The 19498-nt window shown below is 39.2% G+C and overlaps 1 protein-coding gene across 3 annotated transcripts in view; it reads left to right on the forward strand.

Annotated features, from left to right (window-relative positions):
• Positions 1-18734, forward strand: part of nck1b (NCK adaptor protein 1b) — a 93225-nt gene extending 74491 nt beyond the window's left edge. For all 3 annotated transcript variants that reach the window (XM_022673384.2, XM_022673385.2, XM_007253759.4), the window contains 2 exons: positions 9013-9728; positions 13704-18734. In XM_022673384.2, the coding sequence (XP_022529105.1) occupies positions 9013-9728; positions 13704-13904 (917 nt within the window). In that variant the 3' untranslated portion in view covers positions 13905-18734. The remainder of the gene's footprint in view (positions 1-9012; positions 9729-13703) is intronic.
• The last annotated feature ends 764 nt before the right edge of the window (positions 18735-19498 follow it).

A 19498-nucleotide genomic window follows, 5' to 3' on the forward strand; every position in this document is an offset into this window, starting at 1 on the left:
CATATCGTGACACAGAAATATCATGATATTAAAAATCCATATTGTGATAATAGGGCTGTTCTGTCTTAAAAGTAGTCTATTAATTACTGTGAAGCTTTAGGTGTATTTATTGTATAATTGTTTTAGTTTGCAGTTTATATGCATGCACTAAATATTCTGCAATATTTTTTGCTGCATTATATTATTTTATGCTATATTATTTATTTTGCCACATTATCATTATACTGTTATACTATTATACTATAGTCCTGAAATGAATGAATTATTTTAGTTTTTCTATATCGCCAAGTATATCGTTATCGCAAAAATACCCTGAAATATCGTGATATATCGCCATATCGCCCACCCCTAAGCAATAGTGTGGTCAAGATGTTGGCTGATCTTAACCCAACAATTTTCCCAGTTCATCCCACCACTGTCCTTTTTTATTGCCAGTAGAGCCTAGACAAGCTGTGTGTGTATTTGTACATCTGTATCATCAATAGTTTTGATTTTTAAGTAATCAACAGCATTCATTAGAAGGGGTGTCCACAAACATTTGGACATATGTGGGTGGGTTCTCAGACAAGTGTTAAGCCTAGTCTTGGACTAAACAGCATTTTTGAATGGAGATTTAGCATTGAAAAGGAAAATATAGTTTATGACTTGGTTTAATTCCTTTTCAAGAACCCAACCCATAGTGTATTAATGCTGTGACCCATCCTCACCTAAATATTCAGCTTTTTTCCTTAGTTCATATCTGTTTGAAATGTCTGCTTTGAATACCAGTCATCATCTGTTGATTCCAATGTACTCATACATCCTTATTTTCCAGTTATTTCAGTTTTATATCCAAGTTTTAAGCTTTGCTATAACTAAGACTTTTGCTTTAGAGACTCATTATTAAATTAACCCAGTCAAAGATTCTGCTTTACTACTTTATTGTGTTTCCTACTGTAAAAATCCTGATCACTAGATGTCCATGTGGAAATAAAGCTATCTGACAATTAAGTGAACTATAGTAGAGGTCTAAGTGGCGCAGATGCTCCTGTTAAAATTTGTCCTACTCCTGCACACAATATAGACCTTTTAGCCTTTTAGTCTCACAAACTTCAAACATCAAACAACTTCAAACACACAAAAACATTACTTTCTTCTGAAATAATAAAGCTTTTGGATATCAGGCCACTTTAACAAACATGCTCCTCAACAATAAAATTAATAGTAAACACAATGCAATAATTAAAAATACGTTTTATTTATTAGACTGAGTGCTTCCACACCTACCTTTTTGGTCCAGACTTTTTGACTTTTTTTTAGTTTGGTCTGAACCAAAGTAGCAGGTGTTAAACCACAAGAGGTGTTCTTGTACCTGATCAAGTTAATCAAGTTACATGTTTTCTGCAGAGTAAAAACATTTTTTCTAGATGGTTCTAAATTTTACACCAATTACAGAAGGTTGAGTCAGTCTTTAAAAAAGTCTTTAAATAAGATTGACTCAACTTGTGCCAAATTCCAACTTCTCTTATCCCGTCATGCCACAGAGAATTAGTCAGAACACCTGACAAATCAACTCACAAAACTCTTAACATAAGAAACTTTCTACAAACCAATGAATATGAAGTACAGAGAGACTCCGCCCACGTAGCTGATGATGACATTATGTAGAAAAGTTCTGTAGTAAGCTCAATAAACTGCGCTGTGAAACCAAAACTAATCGAACCAAATACTGTACACAGTGTAACAAAGGAATGAACCTAAGTGCAAACTCTGATCTGGACTTTCAGATGTGAAAACACTCTATGCTTTATGTCAGGCAGCAAAGTAAATCGGTTATCGCCTCACCTAGCTTTGCCAAACATTCACACAAAGCTACCTACCAAGTTCCCCAATGGTGGAACAAATTACCTTCTACTACCAGAGCAAGAGCGTCCCTTGCTATCTTTAATATCTTTTAACTCCTGAAGACAGAGCTCTTCAAAGAACACTTACTCTCCTAATACCTCTAACAAATTAACTACTTCTAACCTCATTTCCTTCTTTCCCTCCTCTACTTCTCTAACCCTCTATTCCCCCTTTGGCCTTTACGATGTCCTCTATTGCTAAATGTACATCTTTATTGTAAGTCGCTTTGGATAAAAGCGTCTGCCAAATGTTAATGTAATGTAGATGACTGATTGTCAGCCGATGCCAATATTTCTCCAGTATTTTTGTTCAAGTAATTCTTTGCTTTACAGATGTTTAGAATGGGTTTTTTTTCTCATTGATTATTTAATTGTCTTCCATTATGTTTGTTATGCATTGTAATTATTGCATGATTATTATTCTATGTCGACTAGTTAGCGATTTGTGCAATTTTTCATTCTGTTCCTTTATTTAAATTTAGTCTTTCACCACAAAGACCTTTATGTGAAGGAACTCGCAAGTCCCGGCTGAGTCAAACTAGGTCTCTCAGAACGAGAAGAAAAGGCAGTTAATATTTCTTCTAGTTCTGGTGTTCTTGACCAGGCCAGAGAGCACCTCACTGCCAAGTGGACATTCCTTCATGGTAACACCATTCAGACACGCCTGCCAAGCCCAGCAACGTGTCGCTGAGGCCTTGGGCTCCGATGTTTTCCCCAGTAATCCTCGGACCCGACCCATTTGGCCCGACCTAACGTGATGTGACAGGGCGGAATCCTTGGCATCGCTTGCGGACCAACCCTGACACTCATTCGTATGTTCTCTTACCGTTCCCTCGCTCTCCCCCTCAATCACTCCCTCTTTCCCTGCAAATAATGACAGTGGGTGTGGTAATCATTCCAGCGACAGCATTGTGTGAGAGATCTTCCCAGTGAATTTCACAATACTGCTGAGTAAAATTAGAGACCACACATGCGGCTCTGTGCTGTGGGAGTAGGATTGGGGCAATAAATAACGGGATTGCTGTTGAATGCAGTGATGCAATGCCTTATATTTGAAAATGATCATTGTTCAACTTCTGACTTCTTCTTCTGTCTTTGTAGACCAAACTTGATCGGTTATCATCTTTCTTTGAGTTTCAAAGTTTTTTATGGTTGGTTTATTGTCTTAAGGGATCAGTAGCTTGTTTAATTTAAAAGCCTCCAGACCCTGTTACACACACTTTTTTACTTTCACAACTACATTACAGCCATGACATCAGTTTAAGGTCGTTTTACACCTGAAACTCTGGACTGGAATCTGCACTAAGGTTTATGTCTTTAGCCCTATCTGTACGGGATTAGTTTCTCAGGGTGTCCTGGGGTTCTTTTCTCTTTTATGGGGGTCCTCTTTGATTTTAATCTCGTCCGGAACTACCATGTGCCTATTTTTTTCAGACGTCCTTTGAGAAAATTACAAGCTCTATTATCTACTCTTTTTCGCTGAACTCTTTTCGTGGTCCTCCAGTACTTTTAGGCCCGTCTGGAAGCACATCTCTATGTTTCGTCACTTCGCGTTAAATAAAATAGCTATTTGTCCACTGCTACACACCGTAATTACATTTTGGCGCACGGTTTCACAGAGAGTCACATAAAAACAACAGCGAGTAGAAATGGAGGAGCTACTGAACGTGATGACGTGTAACCAAGGAAGCTAGAAAACTTACTGGTCCTCCTGTTTTTTCAATTGCAGTGAGTTTTATCACTGAGTAGAAGTGTGTAATATTTTTCCTGAGAAACTAATCCCGTCCAGATAGGGCTTCATTTACACTCTGTACACTATCTGATCCAGTTAGTTTTGATTTCAAAGTGCAGTTTAGTGAGCAAACTAAAGAACTACTACATCCTGTCGACATCAGCTACGTGGGCGGAGACTCTCCATACTTAATATTAATTAAGTTTGTAGAAAGTTATGTTAGAGTTGGGCGAGTTGTTTTGCCAGGTGTCGAATTTTAGCTTTCTGTCAGAATCTGACTCCCCTATCACGTACACCCGTTCACCCGCAGCAGAATTAGTGTAAAAGATTATCCGTAGATTCCTTTTATTTCTGTTTATATATAAAGGTTAATCTACTGTTACAGTAAATACATTAATTCCCGGTCAAAGCGTAAGTGTATATACTACTGCATTATGCACCTGTAGGCTAAACAGTCAGATTTTGGCACAACACTAGTTCTTTTCCTCTGGTTTGTTTAAAGACTGACTCGGACTCCTGTAATTGGTGTGAACCATCTAGCAAAGTGTTATTTTACAATGCAGGTGAACCGGACCATGGTTCAGTAGATCTGAACTGAGACCAACTATTTTGGTTGGACCAAACTCTGGACCTTTGGTCCTTTCTGTGGTTCACGGCACCTTTCATATCTGCTACTTTGGTATGGACCCAAACTGAAAAGTCTAAAAGTCTGGACCAACAAGACAGGTGTAAAAGCAACAATATCTGTTTTTTAAAGATATTTTATCTCAGAAATATGTGTTATCACAAGCTTATGTCACTGATATAGTGATAGTATTTGGTATAATGGTGCATTTTTGCTCTTAAAAAGCAGTGAACTATACATAATATCCATTTTAAATTTGAATATAACAAATGTTAAAATATTATAAATTCAGACAAAGCCAACATATTGGTTGATTCATATTAATGGATTCTCCTCAACAGGTAAACACAATGAACAATATCGAGAGCAAAATGATGAGGTCAAATTCATACATTAACAAACAATCCATATATTCTACGAATGGACTAGTTCCATAGACCCTTAAATAGAACCAGGTAAAATGGACTCCCCAAGATACACTGAATTATTAACTGAATAATATAAACAGAGTTCAGGGGGTTCAGTACACTATCACACTACGATGAACATGATGGAATCTTCTCTCTTGCCAAGTTAGGAAAAAGAAATACAAGGCTGATCTTCTCTACAAACATGGTGCAGAAATGAGATGATTAGTGATGATTGATTTGACATCATCTGTAATAATAAAACGTGACTGGTGCATTAACATTGAGGCCTCCTGTTGCTGACAGAATACTGCTCAGGAGTAGGCATGAGCAGTCTGCTACTGTACACAGTGAGGAAGTGCTTTAAAACATGTGTTTAAACAAGTTCTCCTTCTCAGATCCTGCCTGTTATAGCCTGTTACAGACCACCGCTTCTTTTGGGTACAGAGATGACTGGCATTTTCCCATTTTGATCACCCATGTCTCGACGTAGATGCAGACAGGCATGCTTCAAGTGTTTATGGTGTGGTTGTGTGTGTCTGTGTGTTTATTTTATATAATTATTATTTTATTTGAGATAGGGCTGCAAGATATTGGAGAGAAAAAAATCCAGGTTTAGAAAATTCCAGGTTTTAACGGAAAATAATTTACTTATCTTCTTTACCTTCTTACATACTTACCAACATAATAACTAACAAAGACATTCCACATTACTTAATGTTTCAGTTTCCACATTAATGTAAGTATAACAGAGTTGGCTAATGAGTTATTAGTATTTGTATATGATACATGGTTCCTGGGAAGATTAGTGACAATATAGTCACTAGTGAGAATAGTGACAATATAGGCATCAGTGACATTTTAAATAAAAAAGTACAGCATTATAAAGAGGTTTTAACTTAGTTCTCCAGCTTCAAGGCTGGAGCAGTATTAGCATTTGCCGCTACCAGTAGCTCCTAATGCTAATGCTGCTGCACCCAGCCTTAGTGGAAATCTGGAAATCTAAGCTTACTGTAAATAAATGGAAGTGTTTTACTCACACAAAAAAACAGTTTTCAGGACAAAAATCGGTGTAGATTAACATCCAGCACTCGTTTGCTTTATAAGAAAATGTTATATATAAATATATATATATATATATATATATATATATATATATATATATATATATATATATATATATAATTACAGTTTTGTTTACTTAACTTAGCTTTACAGACCTGCTGAATAAGGGAAAACACAGCAACGCCCCTGTTCCTAACTAGTGTTGCATAATGCGCCTTATCAGGTATTATAAGGTATTGGGACCTTATAGTCCAAATTTAATTTAGTGTTTACTTCATATTGATCTTTAGAGTTTTTTGTTCTGATATTCATTCTGAGCTACTGTAAATTATATAGCGTTAGTTTAGCAGCTGTCATATTTTGTAGTTCCCCACCAGGCTCTATTTCAGGGTCTATGAAACTGATGTTAAATTTGAGAGCGCTGATGTAAAGAAGTGCATGGTGAGCCTGTGTGCATAGTTTAAGTAGTTAAATTATTAGATATATGAATGTGAAATGCAGTAGGTCTTAGCTGAAGTCTTGAATTGCTGTTGATATTTGAGCCATCAAAGAACTACTGCTAGGCTTAACCGGCTGCCAAGTGTGATGACTTCACGGTATCTGGCAGCATTAGCTGACAACAAGGGTTAACTCTCCCTTCGACCTCAGTTTCCCCCAGGGGCCTGTCTTTGCAGTTGTTAAATGGAAGTCATTTTAGTTAAAAGAGTAAGCTAACGTGTAAATTGGCCTTTGTGTTTTGTATTCAAAGCGCTATGCTAAGACGTGTGAGCGTGCTAGTGCACATTCCCGAAGATTCTGCCACTAATTACACTGTCCCACTTCTAACTGCAGTCTCTGTTCATGACTTGCAACATGATACTTGCAGATGGAGCAAAACTGCCCTGAACTTCAGCATAAGGGTACATCACTGAATGCTTTCCAAGGTTGCTTTGATGTTCCTGGCTTTAAAGGTTGGTGGTATGCTGTGATTAAAGCTTTCTTCACGCTTTCAGTTTCTTAATGCAGTGGCCTCGAGGGTTTAGGCACTCTATAGAATAGAGTTGTATTTTTCAATATATGGAGTTTGCTTTGCTTTAGTGTTGGTGACAGGTTTTGTCCAACTTGATATTTATTTATATACCCTGAGACCTGATAAGATGCTAGATTCTTAAAGCTTCATGGAGGTTACTATTGGAAATGCAACCGAATGGAAACAAAACAGAAAAGGGCTGCTTACACAGCGCTAAAAATGCTGTTGCTGTATTTTTTTTTTACCCGAATAATGCAGTTTGCACAATTTGCACCATAACCAGCTGTTTTGTGTGGTTACTGGCCCTTGCTAGCTCTGCCTTGTTCCAGTAGTTGCTGTAACTGACTGAGCAATGGACTCTTGACAGGGGTTTCTGTTAGTGTTATAGTGTTATATAATTAGTCTGATATACACTGGACTGGGCTGTATGATTGTCTTTTGAGAGGGGTATCCTGTTAGTGTTCTGATATTTACTTGACTGGGCTGAGTGATGGACTCTCAAGAGGGGTATACAGTTAGGGATGTTTAGTCATTACTTTGCTCTAGTTTTACACATTCTACTACATGAGTTTGAGTATGCTATGGTTGTTGAACCTGTACACAGAAGAAAGTAGGAGTGTAATGAACATCTTTTGGCTTGTTCTGTTCTTTTTGGCTTTGACTAGTGTCTGCAGCCATGTGTTAGCTCTGTAGTTCCTTCATTTGGTGGTTGAATGAGGAACTGTTCGTCTGTTGATAGTTAGATATTTATCTATAAATAGCATATTTTTTGGCAAAAATTGCTTCCTACCATTACATAGCTGACACTAGTCATGAATAATTGTCTTCCTAACACTCTTTTGAGCCTTTTAACTTGGAACTACCTTGTGAATTGCTAGCAACCCTCCCAGTGAGTCAGTCTTAAAAGACATCTCTGCATTTCTGCTGCAAAATGCTGTGCTAAAGCTGAAAGGAAAGGTGGCCTATCAGCAATTCTGCTTTCTAGCAAAGACACACAACAGTTCAATATGTACAGCCAATGACAAATGACTTTGCAAACAGTCCCTCATACTTTATTGCGCTTGGCCTAGTGTAAACAATGGCAACACAAGCTCTTCCTTTTTTCTTTAGAGTTGCTATAATAGCTTTATTCAACATTGTCTTCTATTCAAATCTGATTTGACAGTGTGGCATGCAAAATATTGAAAATAACTTGCTGGAGCAGTCAGTTATAAAAGAGATTCAGAGAATACTACAGCCAAGTGTGAATCCAGCCCCAGGAATTTCTGCAACAGCTTTGAGGCTTCTGTAGAATAGCTCTGAATAAGATTAGATATCCAATACAGCATGTAAAAGCATTCCAGGTTAGCACAAAAGTCAGTATGTGTTGTACTTTTTTTGTAATTTTTTGTATGTCCATATATTTATTAATGTGTTTTTTTTTAACTATGACCCATTGCTGGCATGTGTACAAAAGCATACTGCTTGTCTGTAGTTGCTGTAGAGAAGTATTGCTAGTAGATTAGGACTCCCTGGTACAGATGAACATATCCCTTTTGGCAACATGTATAATGCCAGGCATGGTGGTGCTCCATTCATTATTTTTTGGGATGAGTTAGAGAGCTTGGGGATGAGTTGGAGAGTTTGGGGATGAGTAGTAGGGTTTGAGGATGAGTTGTAGAGTTTTGGGATGAGTTGTAGGGTTTGGGGACGAGTGGGAGAGTTTGGGGACGAGTGGGAGAGTTTGGGGACAAGTTGTAGGGTTTGAGGATGAGTTGTAGAGTTTTGGGATGAGTTGTAGGGTTTGGGGACGAGTGGGAGAGTTTGGGGACGAGTGGGAGAGTTTGGGGACGAGTGGGAGAGTTTGGGGACGAGTGGGAGAGTTTGGGGACGAGTGGGAGAGTTTGGGGACGAGTTGGAGGGTTTGAGGACGAGTTGTAGGGTTTGAGGATGAATGGGAGATTTTGGGGAATGATTTGGAGAGTTTGGGGGTGAGTTGGAGACTGTGGGGACGAGTGTGGGAACGGGTTGGAGAGTGTGGGGACAAGTTGCAGGGTGTGGGGACGAGTCTGAGAGTTTGGGGATGGGTTGGAGGCTGTGGGGACGAGTGTGGGTACAGACAAATCCACCCAACAATGCCCCAGAATCAAGTAGCCTTCCATGGACCATACAGACAATTACATCTTTAAAATTTGAATTTTCGTGTCCCATTTGGTTTTGGACGAAACAATAAATTGAAGTATGTAAATACTTTTGTCTTTATGCCCGTATGAAGTTGGATATTGAGTTTGCTTTTGTGTTTGTTTCTACAGGGATCGGGAAGGTAAAGCGGAAAACAGGGATGCGGGAAACGGCATCAAGCGCGGATGCGGACTTCTACGCAGACAACGGTGAGCGGCTGTACGACTTGAACCTTCCGGCGCTGGTGAAATTTAACTACACGGCCGAGCGGGAGGATGAGCTCTCCCTTGTTAAGGGCACCCGGGTCATCGTAATGGAGAAGTGCAGCGATGGCTGGTGGAGAGGCAGCTACAACGGCCGCTCGGGCTGGTTCCCCTCAAACTACGTGACCGAGGACGCAGACGGATCAGCCAGTGGAGAAATGGGCTTATCTGAGAAGCTAGCCGCCGTAGTCCACAGCACCAATGGGAACAGAGTACTGCACACGGTCCAGGCGCTCTACCCCTTCAGCTCGGGAAACGACGAGGAGCTGAACTTTGAGAAGGGCGAGGTGATGGAGGTTCTGGAGAAGCCAGAAAACGACCCAGAGTGGTGGAAGTGCCGCAAAGCCGACGGGCAGGTCGGCTTAGTGCCCAAGAACTACGTGACTGTGCTGCAAGAGTCACAAAACTCCAGCAGCATGGCTGGACCTCCCACACCCGACTGTGATTACATCGAGCCCTCGATGAGCGGCCGTTTCGCTGGCAAAGAGTGGTACTACGGCAAGGTGACCCGCCACCAGGCGGAGGTGGCTCTGAACCAGAGGGGCACAGAGGGAGACTTCCTTATTAGAGACAGCGAGTCTTCGGTGAGTGCACACTTTTCATTTATAATCAATAAATGTAACGTTGTTGCTGGTTCATAATGGGGTAGATTATATGTACATCTAAAATATATTTTGATCTTGAATTTGTATATAGAGGAGACTTGGTTTGATAACTGATCTGATCAAGACAAATTTCAGTGGTTTTGTTCAAGTTAGGGCTGTGTATTAGCAAGTAGGGCTGCAACGATAAGTCGATATAATTGACAATGTTGATTATTTAAATTTGTCGACTACAAATTTCATTGTCGACTAATCGTTAATTTGTAACAGTACCACATTGCTTAAAGTGCTGGGGACAAAAGCGCAATGGGGGCCCCTAGTTTGTGTCTCCAAAAGTGCCCAAACACAACAGATTAAATAATAAATCACTAAATATCAGTAATTTTCATGTTTAAACAACATTCATGCCATTTAAACCTCATGTTTTGCTGTTTCTCTCGTTTTTAGAGATGACCGAAATAATCGTTGACCAATTGAAAAAATAATCGATAGATTAGTCGACTACCAAAATAATCATTAGATGCAGCCCTATTGGCAAGATCATCATGATACAATTAGGGCTGCCACAAACGATTATTTTTATAGTCGACTAATCACCGATTATTTTTTATGATTAGTCGACTAATCGGATCATACGTTAATTGAATATAAAACACAGTTTATCACAATAGAATGCAGCTGCTATTATACAACCAACATTAGATTTCAGCTATATGCTAACTAAAAATAAAAACAATTAAAATCATAGTTCATTAAACCTTTAATGAAATATGCAGCTTGTTGTAACAGACAATTATTTTACTGTTTAGCATAAAGTGTAAACAACTGTGTAAAATAAGGATAAGGCACTGGCATTTATGAAACATCTCAACCGTGAGGTTGTTTGAACTATTATGAAAAAAAAAGTATATTAATAAAAAATGCCTCTCTGTCCAGATATTGTGTACATTACCGTACACAGGGCAGCGGTCTGCACAGATCTGATTGGCAGAGGAGAGCGTTTGGTGATTTTACACCACACATGACTGATCTGTGAGTTTACTGCACCGAAAAGCACTGAAAACAGAAGCCACTGTCAGAATGAAATCCTTCTCTGTAGTTTATCGGTTTGGGACGGCATTTGTGACAACGTCTGGGTCCGGATCCGGATCGCGGTCCGCCTATTAGTGACCTCTGTTTTAAAGCTATCAAGATGAGTAAGTTAAGTACTAAGTTAACGCTCTGTTTACGCTAATTTTAGCAGCTAAATAGCAATTTAGCTTCTTCGTCATTTAATCAGCCACAACATGCCTCCTTTTCAGGTGCTCGTGCATCGCGGTTGTGCTGCCGAGGAAGGCAAGTTCTTCATTGCAGATATTGCATTGCACGCGTTTCACTTTTATTTTCTTGGTGATCCCACACTTTTGAGTTCTGTAGCGGGGTAGCCATGAAACCAGAGCCTGTCTGTATAATGTCCTGAGATGTCGTCCACTACCTACCCCGGTTTCCACTACTGCGCATGTGCGTCCAGGACAGAAAGGCAGTCGCAGCAGTTTGGAGAGAAAAACAAAGAAAAAAAAAAAAACGACTAATCGACTATTAAATTAGTCGTCGACTATTTTAATAGTCGACATAATCGTGACTAGTCGACTAATCGTGGCAGCCCTAGATACAATACTTATCACAATACAGTGTATACACAATTCAATATACAGTGATACTGTAAGCAATGAGGTTTGCCGCCATTTGTCATGTGAAGATCATGCTTTAAACACAACACAAATAGCTTTTTCCACTGATGTGGAATTGGCACCGTTCTGGTTCGCAAACCTAATTTTGAGTCCTTTGGTGCGTTTCCACCAACAAAAGTAGGTTCCATAACCAGGAACATTTGTTTGCAGAGGGAACCAAAGAATAAAAAATGCCCAAAAAATAAGATAATCCTTTATTAGTCCCACAGTGGGGAAATTCTGTGGTACAGCAGCATAGGGATAGTAAGGCACTCAGTATAAAAAAATTATAAATAAAATACACAGTACAATATATACAGTATAAATAATAAAAAAGTCAGAACTCTTACAAATAATTGCGCATTGCCTCATTGCACAGGGGTAATGGGGGGGAAAAAGCCTTGTATAAAATGTCAGATTAACAGTGCCAATATTTAGGATGTTGATTCTGGTCACACAGGTAAAAATGGTGTCCCTGGCCAACATGCACTTCGCAGTAATTGTGAATTGTAATAGTGGATCCAATTCGAAGAGACGAAGACAATACTTGCTGCATGTTAAAACAGCATATTTTAAACTGTATAATTCAATAAACCATTAAGTGGAGATAAATAATCAAAGCATACCCGTGTCACCCTACACGCTAGAGTTCTGCACAAGACTGGTTTACATGCAGGTCCCGCATCATCAGTATGTACCAAAATAACTGGTTGATGGAATCAAATGTGCAGCTCTGCAGGCAAACAGCCAACGGCCAATAGCCAACAGGTTAGAGTGGGTAGATGTTATCACTTGCATGGAACTGAGATAGGCAGGTTTATATATGGTACAGATATGGTAAGAATAAAATAACATTGTGTTCTCTTATATTGACCTCCATTTACAGTTAAGACATGTTTTCTCTTTTTCCTGTATAGCCAATTAAAATCTTTAAATTGCCCACCTCAGAGCTGCAGAGAAAATAATTTCCTTTAATTATTAGGCATGCACTAATAAAAAAAGAATACACAATTTTTTTTTATTTTATTTATATATATATATATATATATATATATATATATATATATATATATATATATATTTTAGGACGTTAAGCACAAGTATAATATATGCTGATTGGCTAAACAGGCTAGAGGTGTAATATATGAGTATATTAAGACCCAATTTAATTTTTCTGTTGTATTCCTACCCCTTTTTTTTGAGTGTAACTCTTACAGCTGTTTAGGAGTGGAGTGCTAAAGTTTTGATGGTTAACTAGTTAACTTTTGGGCATTATATGTCCTTAGAAAGCATCCAGGTGGTGCAACAATTAAATAATCTTTAAATTCTCTGTGATGGGGAACTAAAATGTGTTTCTTTTATTTTTCTGTTCCACTTTAAATGCTGCAGTCTGTTACACCATTTAAGGTGGAACAAGAAAGTTAGCTAGTTAGCTGCTGACACAAATTGCTAGCGACTTTTCTATGCTTGTTATGACAAAAAAAATGGCCATAAAACATTAAACATCTGTACATTTTAAGCTAGAACCAGTACACACCTGTGCGTACACTCTAAATTAAAAATAATGTTGCAGGACTGAATGATGCTTTTAGAAACATGGCAGGAAGCAGCATTGCTAGTTTTGGTTGGCTTAATAAAAATCAACACTGTGCTTTGTCCAAAATTTATATCATGATGTTTCTTAATTTCAGTCAATATAATGTAATTCCAATATTAATATGACCAGTATAAAAGCCATTACACTTTGAACTACATAGTTATACAAAAGCATTAAAAGATAATGTTATGATGCACAGTTTTTAACATGTTTTGATTGTAGACAAAATGAAATGGAGGAATATCAGATTCCTATTCCTATTTAAAAATCCTATACACATAGTTTCATGCATCATACAGTGATTAATGTAACATTTTTGCTGCACATGATTTAATTAAACATATTTTTTTTCTCTTTAACACTCTCTGTAATAAAATGTACGTTTGAATCAGTTTTCTTTAAGCACTGATAATATTTTATGGGCATATTGTCGATACAATATGAACATTTATCACAATTCAATGCAGACTTCTGCTTTGCACAGAGGGAGTCTTAAGGTAGTTGGCGACTTGTTGTATCTTACCCCATTCAAAAACCTAAACCCTAGATTTATTACAGTACTCTGTTATTAATCCTAATGCAGAAATTGTATAATTTTATTTTTTCAGCATTTTGATTTTTTTTTTTTTTGTGCTCTGTCTCTCTATGTAGCCCAACGACTTCTCCATATCGCTGAAGGCCCAGGCCAAAAACAAGCATTTCAAAGTGCAGTTGAAGGACAACCTGTACTGCATCGGACAGCGCAAGTTCGGCTCCATGGAGGAGCTGGTGGAACACTACAAAAAGGCGCCCATCTTCACCAGCGAGCAGGGCGACAAACTTTACCTGATCAAGGCCCTGGCCGCCTCCTGATGCGGAGCGAGAGCCGGAGCGGAAATCTAGAACCACGTGGCGGGACTGAGAGAGACTTGTGGGGGGAAATAAAGCATTCCGACAGTGGAGAAAGGGAAAGCGAGAGAAGGGGCTACGGACTCCCGTTTTCATGCTCAGAGACGATTTTATGGTCAGACACTTCCATGTATCGAAATACGATTATGTATAGGGCATAGGTGATGTATTTTGATGTCGACATGTATTAGAGTTACATCTAGGTTTTCTTTTTGTTGCTATATAGCCTCTCTTTTTTTTTTTTTTTTTTAACAGTTCTTTTAGTAAATGTGTCTGTCGATTTCAAAATTATCCAGCAGCCGTTTGGATCTTGACCCTTGTTGCTGAATTCCAGAAAACTGAGAACATGCGTTGCACGGTGTCCAAGGTTTTGTGCTGCAAGGTATTGCTCGTGTTCTAATCACAGCGCTTGAATAACACAACGCAGTGAGCTGATTTGACTTGATTATTCTATTTATAGGGATACGACAATTCTGAAAATAAACAAATATATAAAAATAAAAGTGAGTGACCAAAAAAGCTGGTGACGCGGAAAAAAGTAGGCGGCTGTTCTGGGCTGAACGTTTACGGATAACGTCAGGAGAGACAGCTGTTTTGATGGATGTTGCTGAGCATTGTTCAGCAGCTTAGCAGCTTTGCAGGATGTCGTAGTGGCTGCATGCTTCCTGCTCACGTGTCTGCTCATCGTGGTCTGCGGAAGAAGAGGAGGGGGATGGGAAGACTGCTTTATATACTCTTCATAATGTTAGTCCTGCTCTGAAAGATTCTGGTTCTGGTTCTGAATCTAGAACCCTTGTTTTTGGTCTGTTCTCATAGTCTACTCTCACTTTAACTCACTCAGTGTAACAAACACCTCTGTGGCTCAGCGCATGTGTGTTTTGCTCTGTATTGTTGGAGATATTAATTAATTAATGTCTGTACCATGTTAATGATGATGATGGTGGCGGTGGTGGCATCTTCAGCACCTTCTCTGGAGCGAAAAGGTGCTGGATTACAGTGTCTTAGTGGATTTAAACATTATTTCACACCAGTGGTGGCCTCGTGGGCCTTGTTGAAGATATCGCTCATCCAGAAGATCCTCAGACCTGCCTCTGGGGCTCTGATCTCTGAGGCTTTCTCAGAGGTTATTTGATGGAACAGGTGTTTAGTGTGTGTGTGTTGTAACTGTTATCAGTGGTGGCAGTGTGCATTGCATCGAAGCTTCTTCACAAGCCAGGTGTTCTTCACACAAGTCACTCACTTTGTCGCCTTGTTTGTCGTCGCTCGTTGCTTGTGTCGTTGGTGAACGAGGCCAAAATGAGGTCAGATTGAGATTGAGAAGTGGTGTTTGGAAGCTGAGGAAGATGAGAAAGATTGAATTGTTGTAAGAGTTAGTCAGAGAGAGAGAGAAGGAGAGAGAGAGAGAGAGACAGAGAAAGAGAAAGAGGCAGTGCTGAGAACTGTGTTGGATGAAATGTGGTGAAAGGAAAGGCGACCAGGTGTGAATCGTTTGTGAATCGTGAATCATGAATCACTAATCATGAATCGTGAATTGTATACATCGATACATTATGACTCAACGCTGCTGGTTCCTGTTATTCTTCAGCTGGTTGATGAACTGATTGATGGAGGATGTTGAGATGTTCCAGCGCAGGCCTGGTGCCAATATGTAAAACTGCACTGCGAGATAAGAGGATGTTTGTGTATGGAGTAAAGATTTGGATGGGGCAGCGGTTCGAGGGCTGCTGGAGTGGACAGAGCTGCTTCAGGCCTGGGGAAGATCACCCCTCGCTGATTAGTTCCCCAGCTGTGGAGAGGGAGTTGGACTGGGGCAAGAGTGAGCGAGGAACGGGGGATTTTTCAGGGAGTGTATGGAAAAAGTGCTCTCACATACACTCATACACTCGTAAACACTCTTACACACTCTTACACATTCATAGAGACGTGCAGAATTGTGAGTCAAGGGTGACTAAGGACATTTACAGTGAAATCTGATCTGGTATATCTAAAAATAATATATCTAAAAGAGATAAAAATATAAAAGAAAAAAATATATATGTAAAAATAATAATAAAAAAAAATCATCAAATGGCGCAACTCCATATAAATGGGGATACAAGCAAATGAATATAATGTCCAAGTGAAAATGGAAATAAATACAGTGTGGAATACAGTATATGGTGGTCTCCTAGCTTCTACATGATGACTTAGTCGTGGAGTGTTTATATGTGTTAAATAAAAGAAAGAAAAAGAAAGAAAGAAAAATACAAGAAATACAACAAAAAAGTGCCTTAGTTGCTGCTGCTCCTACCAAAAGTTTAGCCTCCTCCATACTTGTGTCTATCTTCCTACGTCTGTCCCGGCTGACCACGCGTTTCGTTTCTTTTCTTTTCGTTATTTGAGTATCGCTTTGCATGTGCGCAATCTGTCCCCAACGCCGTTTCTTTTCAGCGGAGGAATAGCGTCCGGCTCCTGCCCGCTTCCCTGTGGAAACTGATCTCACTGTTAAGCCCTGTGTTGATTTTATGTCGATTCGCAGTGTTGATAAGCATCTGACAGTTTGACTCATTTGTATAGCCTAGTATGAAGTGACCTTACCGTACAGCCGTATCACTCATCACGGTTGGCGGTTGATGTTCTGTGGTGGATGGCCTGTGTTTTGGACGACCTAGTCTGTACAGTTTGTTATTTAGGCTTATCTGGAGCTGCTTTTGTCTGTAAAAGTGGGTCTTTCGTCTATGTACGCTCTTAAAAATGAGGATGCTACAGGGCTTAAGGGTTCATTAAGTGATGCCATAGAACATAACATTTGAGAAAAAGAAAAAAAAAACTCCAAAGAGCCATGTTTTATTTGCCAAAGTCATGGGGTAGCAGATTTTTATCCTATTTTCTCCCCATTTTACAAGGCCAAACACTCATTAGGACTCCCCCTATCATTAGTGATACCCCAACACCAGGAGGGTAAAGACTAGCACATGCACATGCCTCCTCCGACACATGGAAGGCGGTGCTGCGACTCGGTTTCTATACATCAGCTCACAGACGCCAAGAAATCAATATTTGGTGGGATTAACCCTGGTTTTTAGTCACAGTTTTCATGTATCTTGGCGTGTTCTCCTCCACCAGTCTTACACACTGCTTTTGGATAACTTTATGCCTTTACTCCTGGTGCAAAAATTCAAGCAGTTCAGTTTGGTTTGATGGCTTGTGATCATCCATCTTCCTCTTGATTATATTCCAGAGGTTTTCAATTTGGTAAAATCAAAGAAACTCATCATTTTTAGGTGGTCTCTTAATTTTTTCCAGAACTGTATCAAATACCTTTGTTTTTGAAAGAGAGTGTGATGTACTTGAAGTTCTTTATCAAATTAAAGCTTCTTTCAAAGTTGCATCTCTTTAATAAAGAAAAAAAATCTTTATATAATGAGAAATGAAAGAGATGCAAAGTCAATGTAAACTGGTTCTTCAAAAAAAAAATTTTTTCCACAAACAAATACTTTTAACACCTTTATTTTTATTTTTTCTTCATGCCATCAGCTTTCATTCAGTGATTATTTGCAGAGTAAGGTAGTTAAAGGTTCATCTATGGCATTGCTTAAAAAGAACCCTTTGTAACACCCTTATTTTAGAAGAGATTTGTGTGTTTAATGAGCTGAATGTCCTCAACTGAAAGGTTTTTCACACTTACATCTCTTTTACAAATAGGGTTATTTATGGAACCAAGAATGATGAGCTCAGAGAACCCTCTGTAACAACATTATAACATTTCCAAATGTTTAAAGAAGTTGATATAAAGGCTGTTAACGAATTCAGTTTAATAGCACATCTTCACATTGACATCTTGTTTAAAAAAAAATTCTTTGTGGAAGGTTCATGGAGAATGTGGTTCTTTTGTGGTGTCTATCTAATAACCATTTATTAAGAGGAAAAATCCCTTTTTTTAAGAGCATTCACATTTAGATCTTTTTTTTTTGCGCTTAGCTGCATTTACAGGCGTTATCGGGACCTTATCCACTTGGTTCTTAAGTAATGTTTGGGAACAGCAGTGAGAGGATATTTAACAGTGTATGATTTATTATTTTTTAATGGTCTTCAATGTCCACTTTTACTTTTTCTGCACCTTTCTGAAGTGTTGTCCACATGTACATTCAGCGCAGCCCTGCAGCAGGTTAAAAAGCACGGCTGTGTTGCTGTGTGAATACGGACGGACACTGTAAATCATCCCTTTCATCTCTGATTTCAGGATGGACGGTAAATGAACGCAGTTGGCTGGTGCGCTCAGTTTTATCGTCACTTTAAACTTGGCTTCTTTCCCTGTTTGTCTAACAGCAGCAACTGGAATGGTGAGTCCCTATCTGACCTGGGATCAGTTTCTTGTACTATAAACGCAGTTGCATGGAGGCAAGTGGCAACTGATCACGGTTCAACCAATACCCAAATGTTTCCCCCATTAGTCAACCAATGGAATTGGAGCCACCAGCCACTCCAGAAAGAGCCCCTCCTTAAATCATTGGATGGTGAATCAGTGGAAGACTGGGCAGGCCCAAGCATGAACGTCCCACCTCCATCATATCACATATATTTCTAATCTTTAGCCTTTTCTTTTTCTGAGAGATTAATTATTACTGACCCTGAACCTGTGTGGAGGGGCGGCGTGTCAGACAGAGGGGTGATGTTGAGGAATTCTGGGCCAGACGATGCTGTGAAAATGACTGTACTTATATGCTCACTATCTACATGGAACTAAAACTCCTCTTCGTATCTAATAGAAGTTTATTAGACTGTTCAAAGGAAGTAATAAAGTACATAAACCAACACTCCTCTGTCTTTGAGTCATATGTCTAGATGATGTACAGGTGCATCTTAAGCAATTAGAATATCATTGAAACGTTGCTTTATGTCAGTAATTCAGTCCAAAAGCTGAAACTCAGTTGTTTCAGTTTCATTGTCCCAACCCTATATATAAGATGAGTTTCACATTTTGGACTGAATTACTGACATAAAGCAACTATTCAATTTGGAATTGAAGTAATATATATACAGGGGTTGGACAATGAAACTGAAACACCTGTCCTTTTAGTGTGGGAGGTTTCATGGCTAAATTGGAGCAGCCTGGTGGCCATCTTCATTAATTGCACATTGCACCAGTAAGAGCAGAGTTTGAAGGTTCATTTAGCAGGGTAAGAGCACAGTTCTGCTCAAAATATTGCAATGCACACAACATTATGGGAGACATACCAGAGTTCAAAAGTGTCTTTGTGATGCATAAAGAGCCACGGTATCCAGGGTAACGTCAGCATACCACCAAGAAGGACCAACCACATCCAACAGGATTAACTGTGGATGCTGTAAGAGGAAGCTGTCTGAAAGGTATGTTTGGGTGCTAACCCGGATTGTATCCAAAAAACATAAAACCACGGCTGATCAAATCACGACAGAATTCAATGTGCACCTCAACTCTCCTGTTTCCACCAGAACTGTCCGTCACCACAATAAATTATTGTGCTCTAAAACCAGGTGTTTCAGGTTCAATCTCCAACCCTTGCAGATGTATTACACACGTTGATGATTATGGTTTA

This window comes from Astyanax mexicanus, chromosome 6 (assembly GCF_023375975.1).
Source record: "Astyanax mexicanus isolate ESR-SI-001 chromosome 6, AstMex3_surface, whole genome shotgun sequence".
Classification (NCBI taxonomy): Eukaryota; Metazoa; Chordata; class Actinopteri; order Characiformes; family Acestrorhamphidae; genus Astyanax; species Astyanax mexicanus.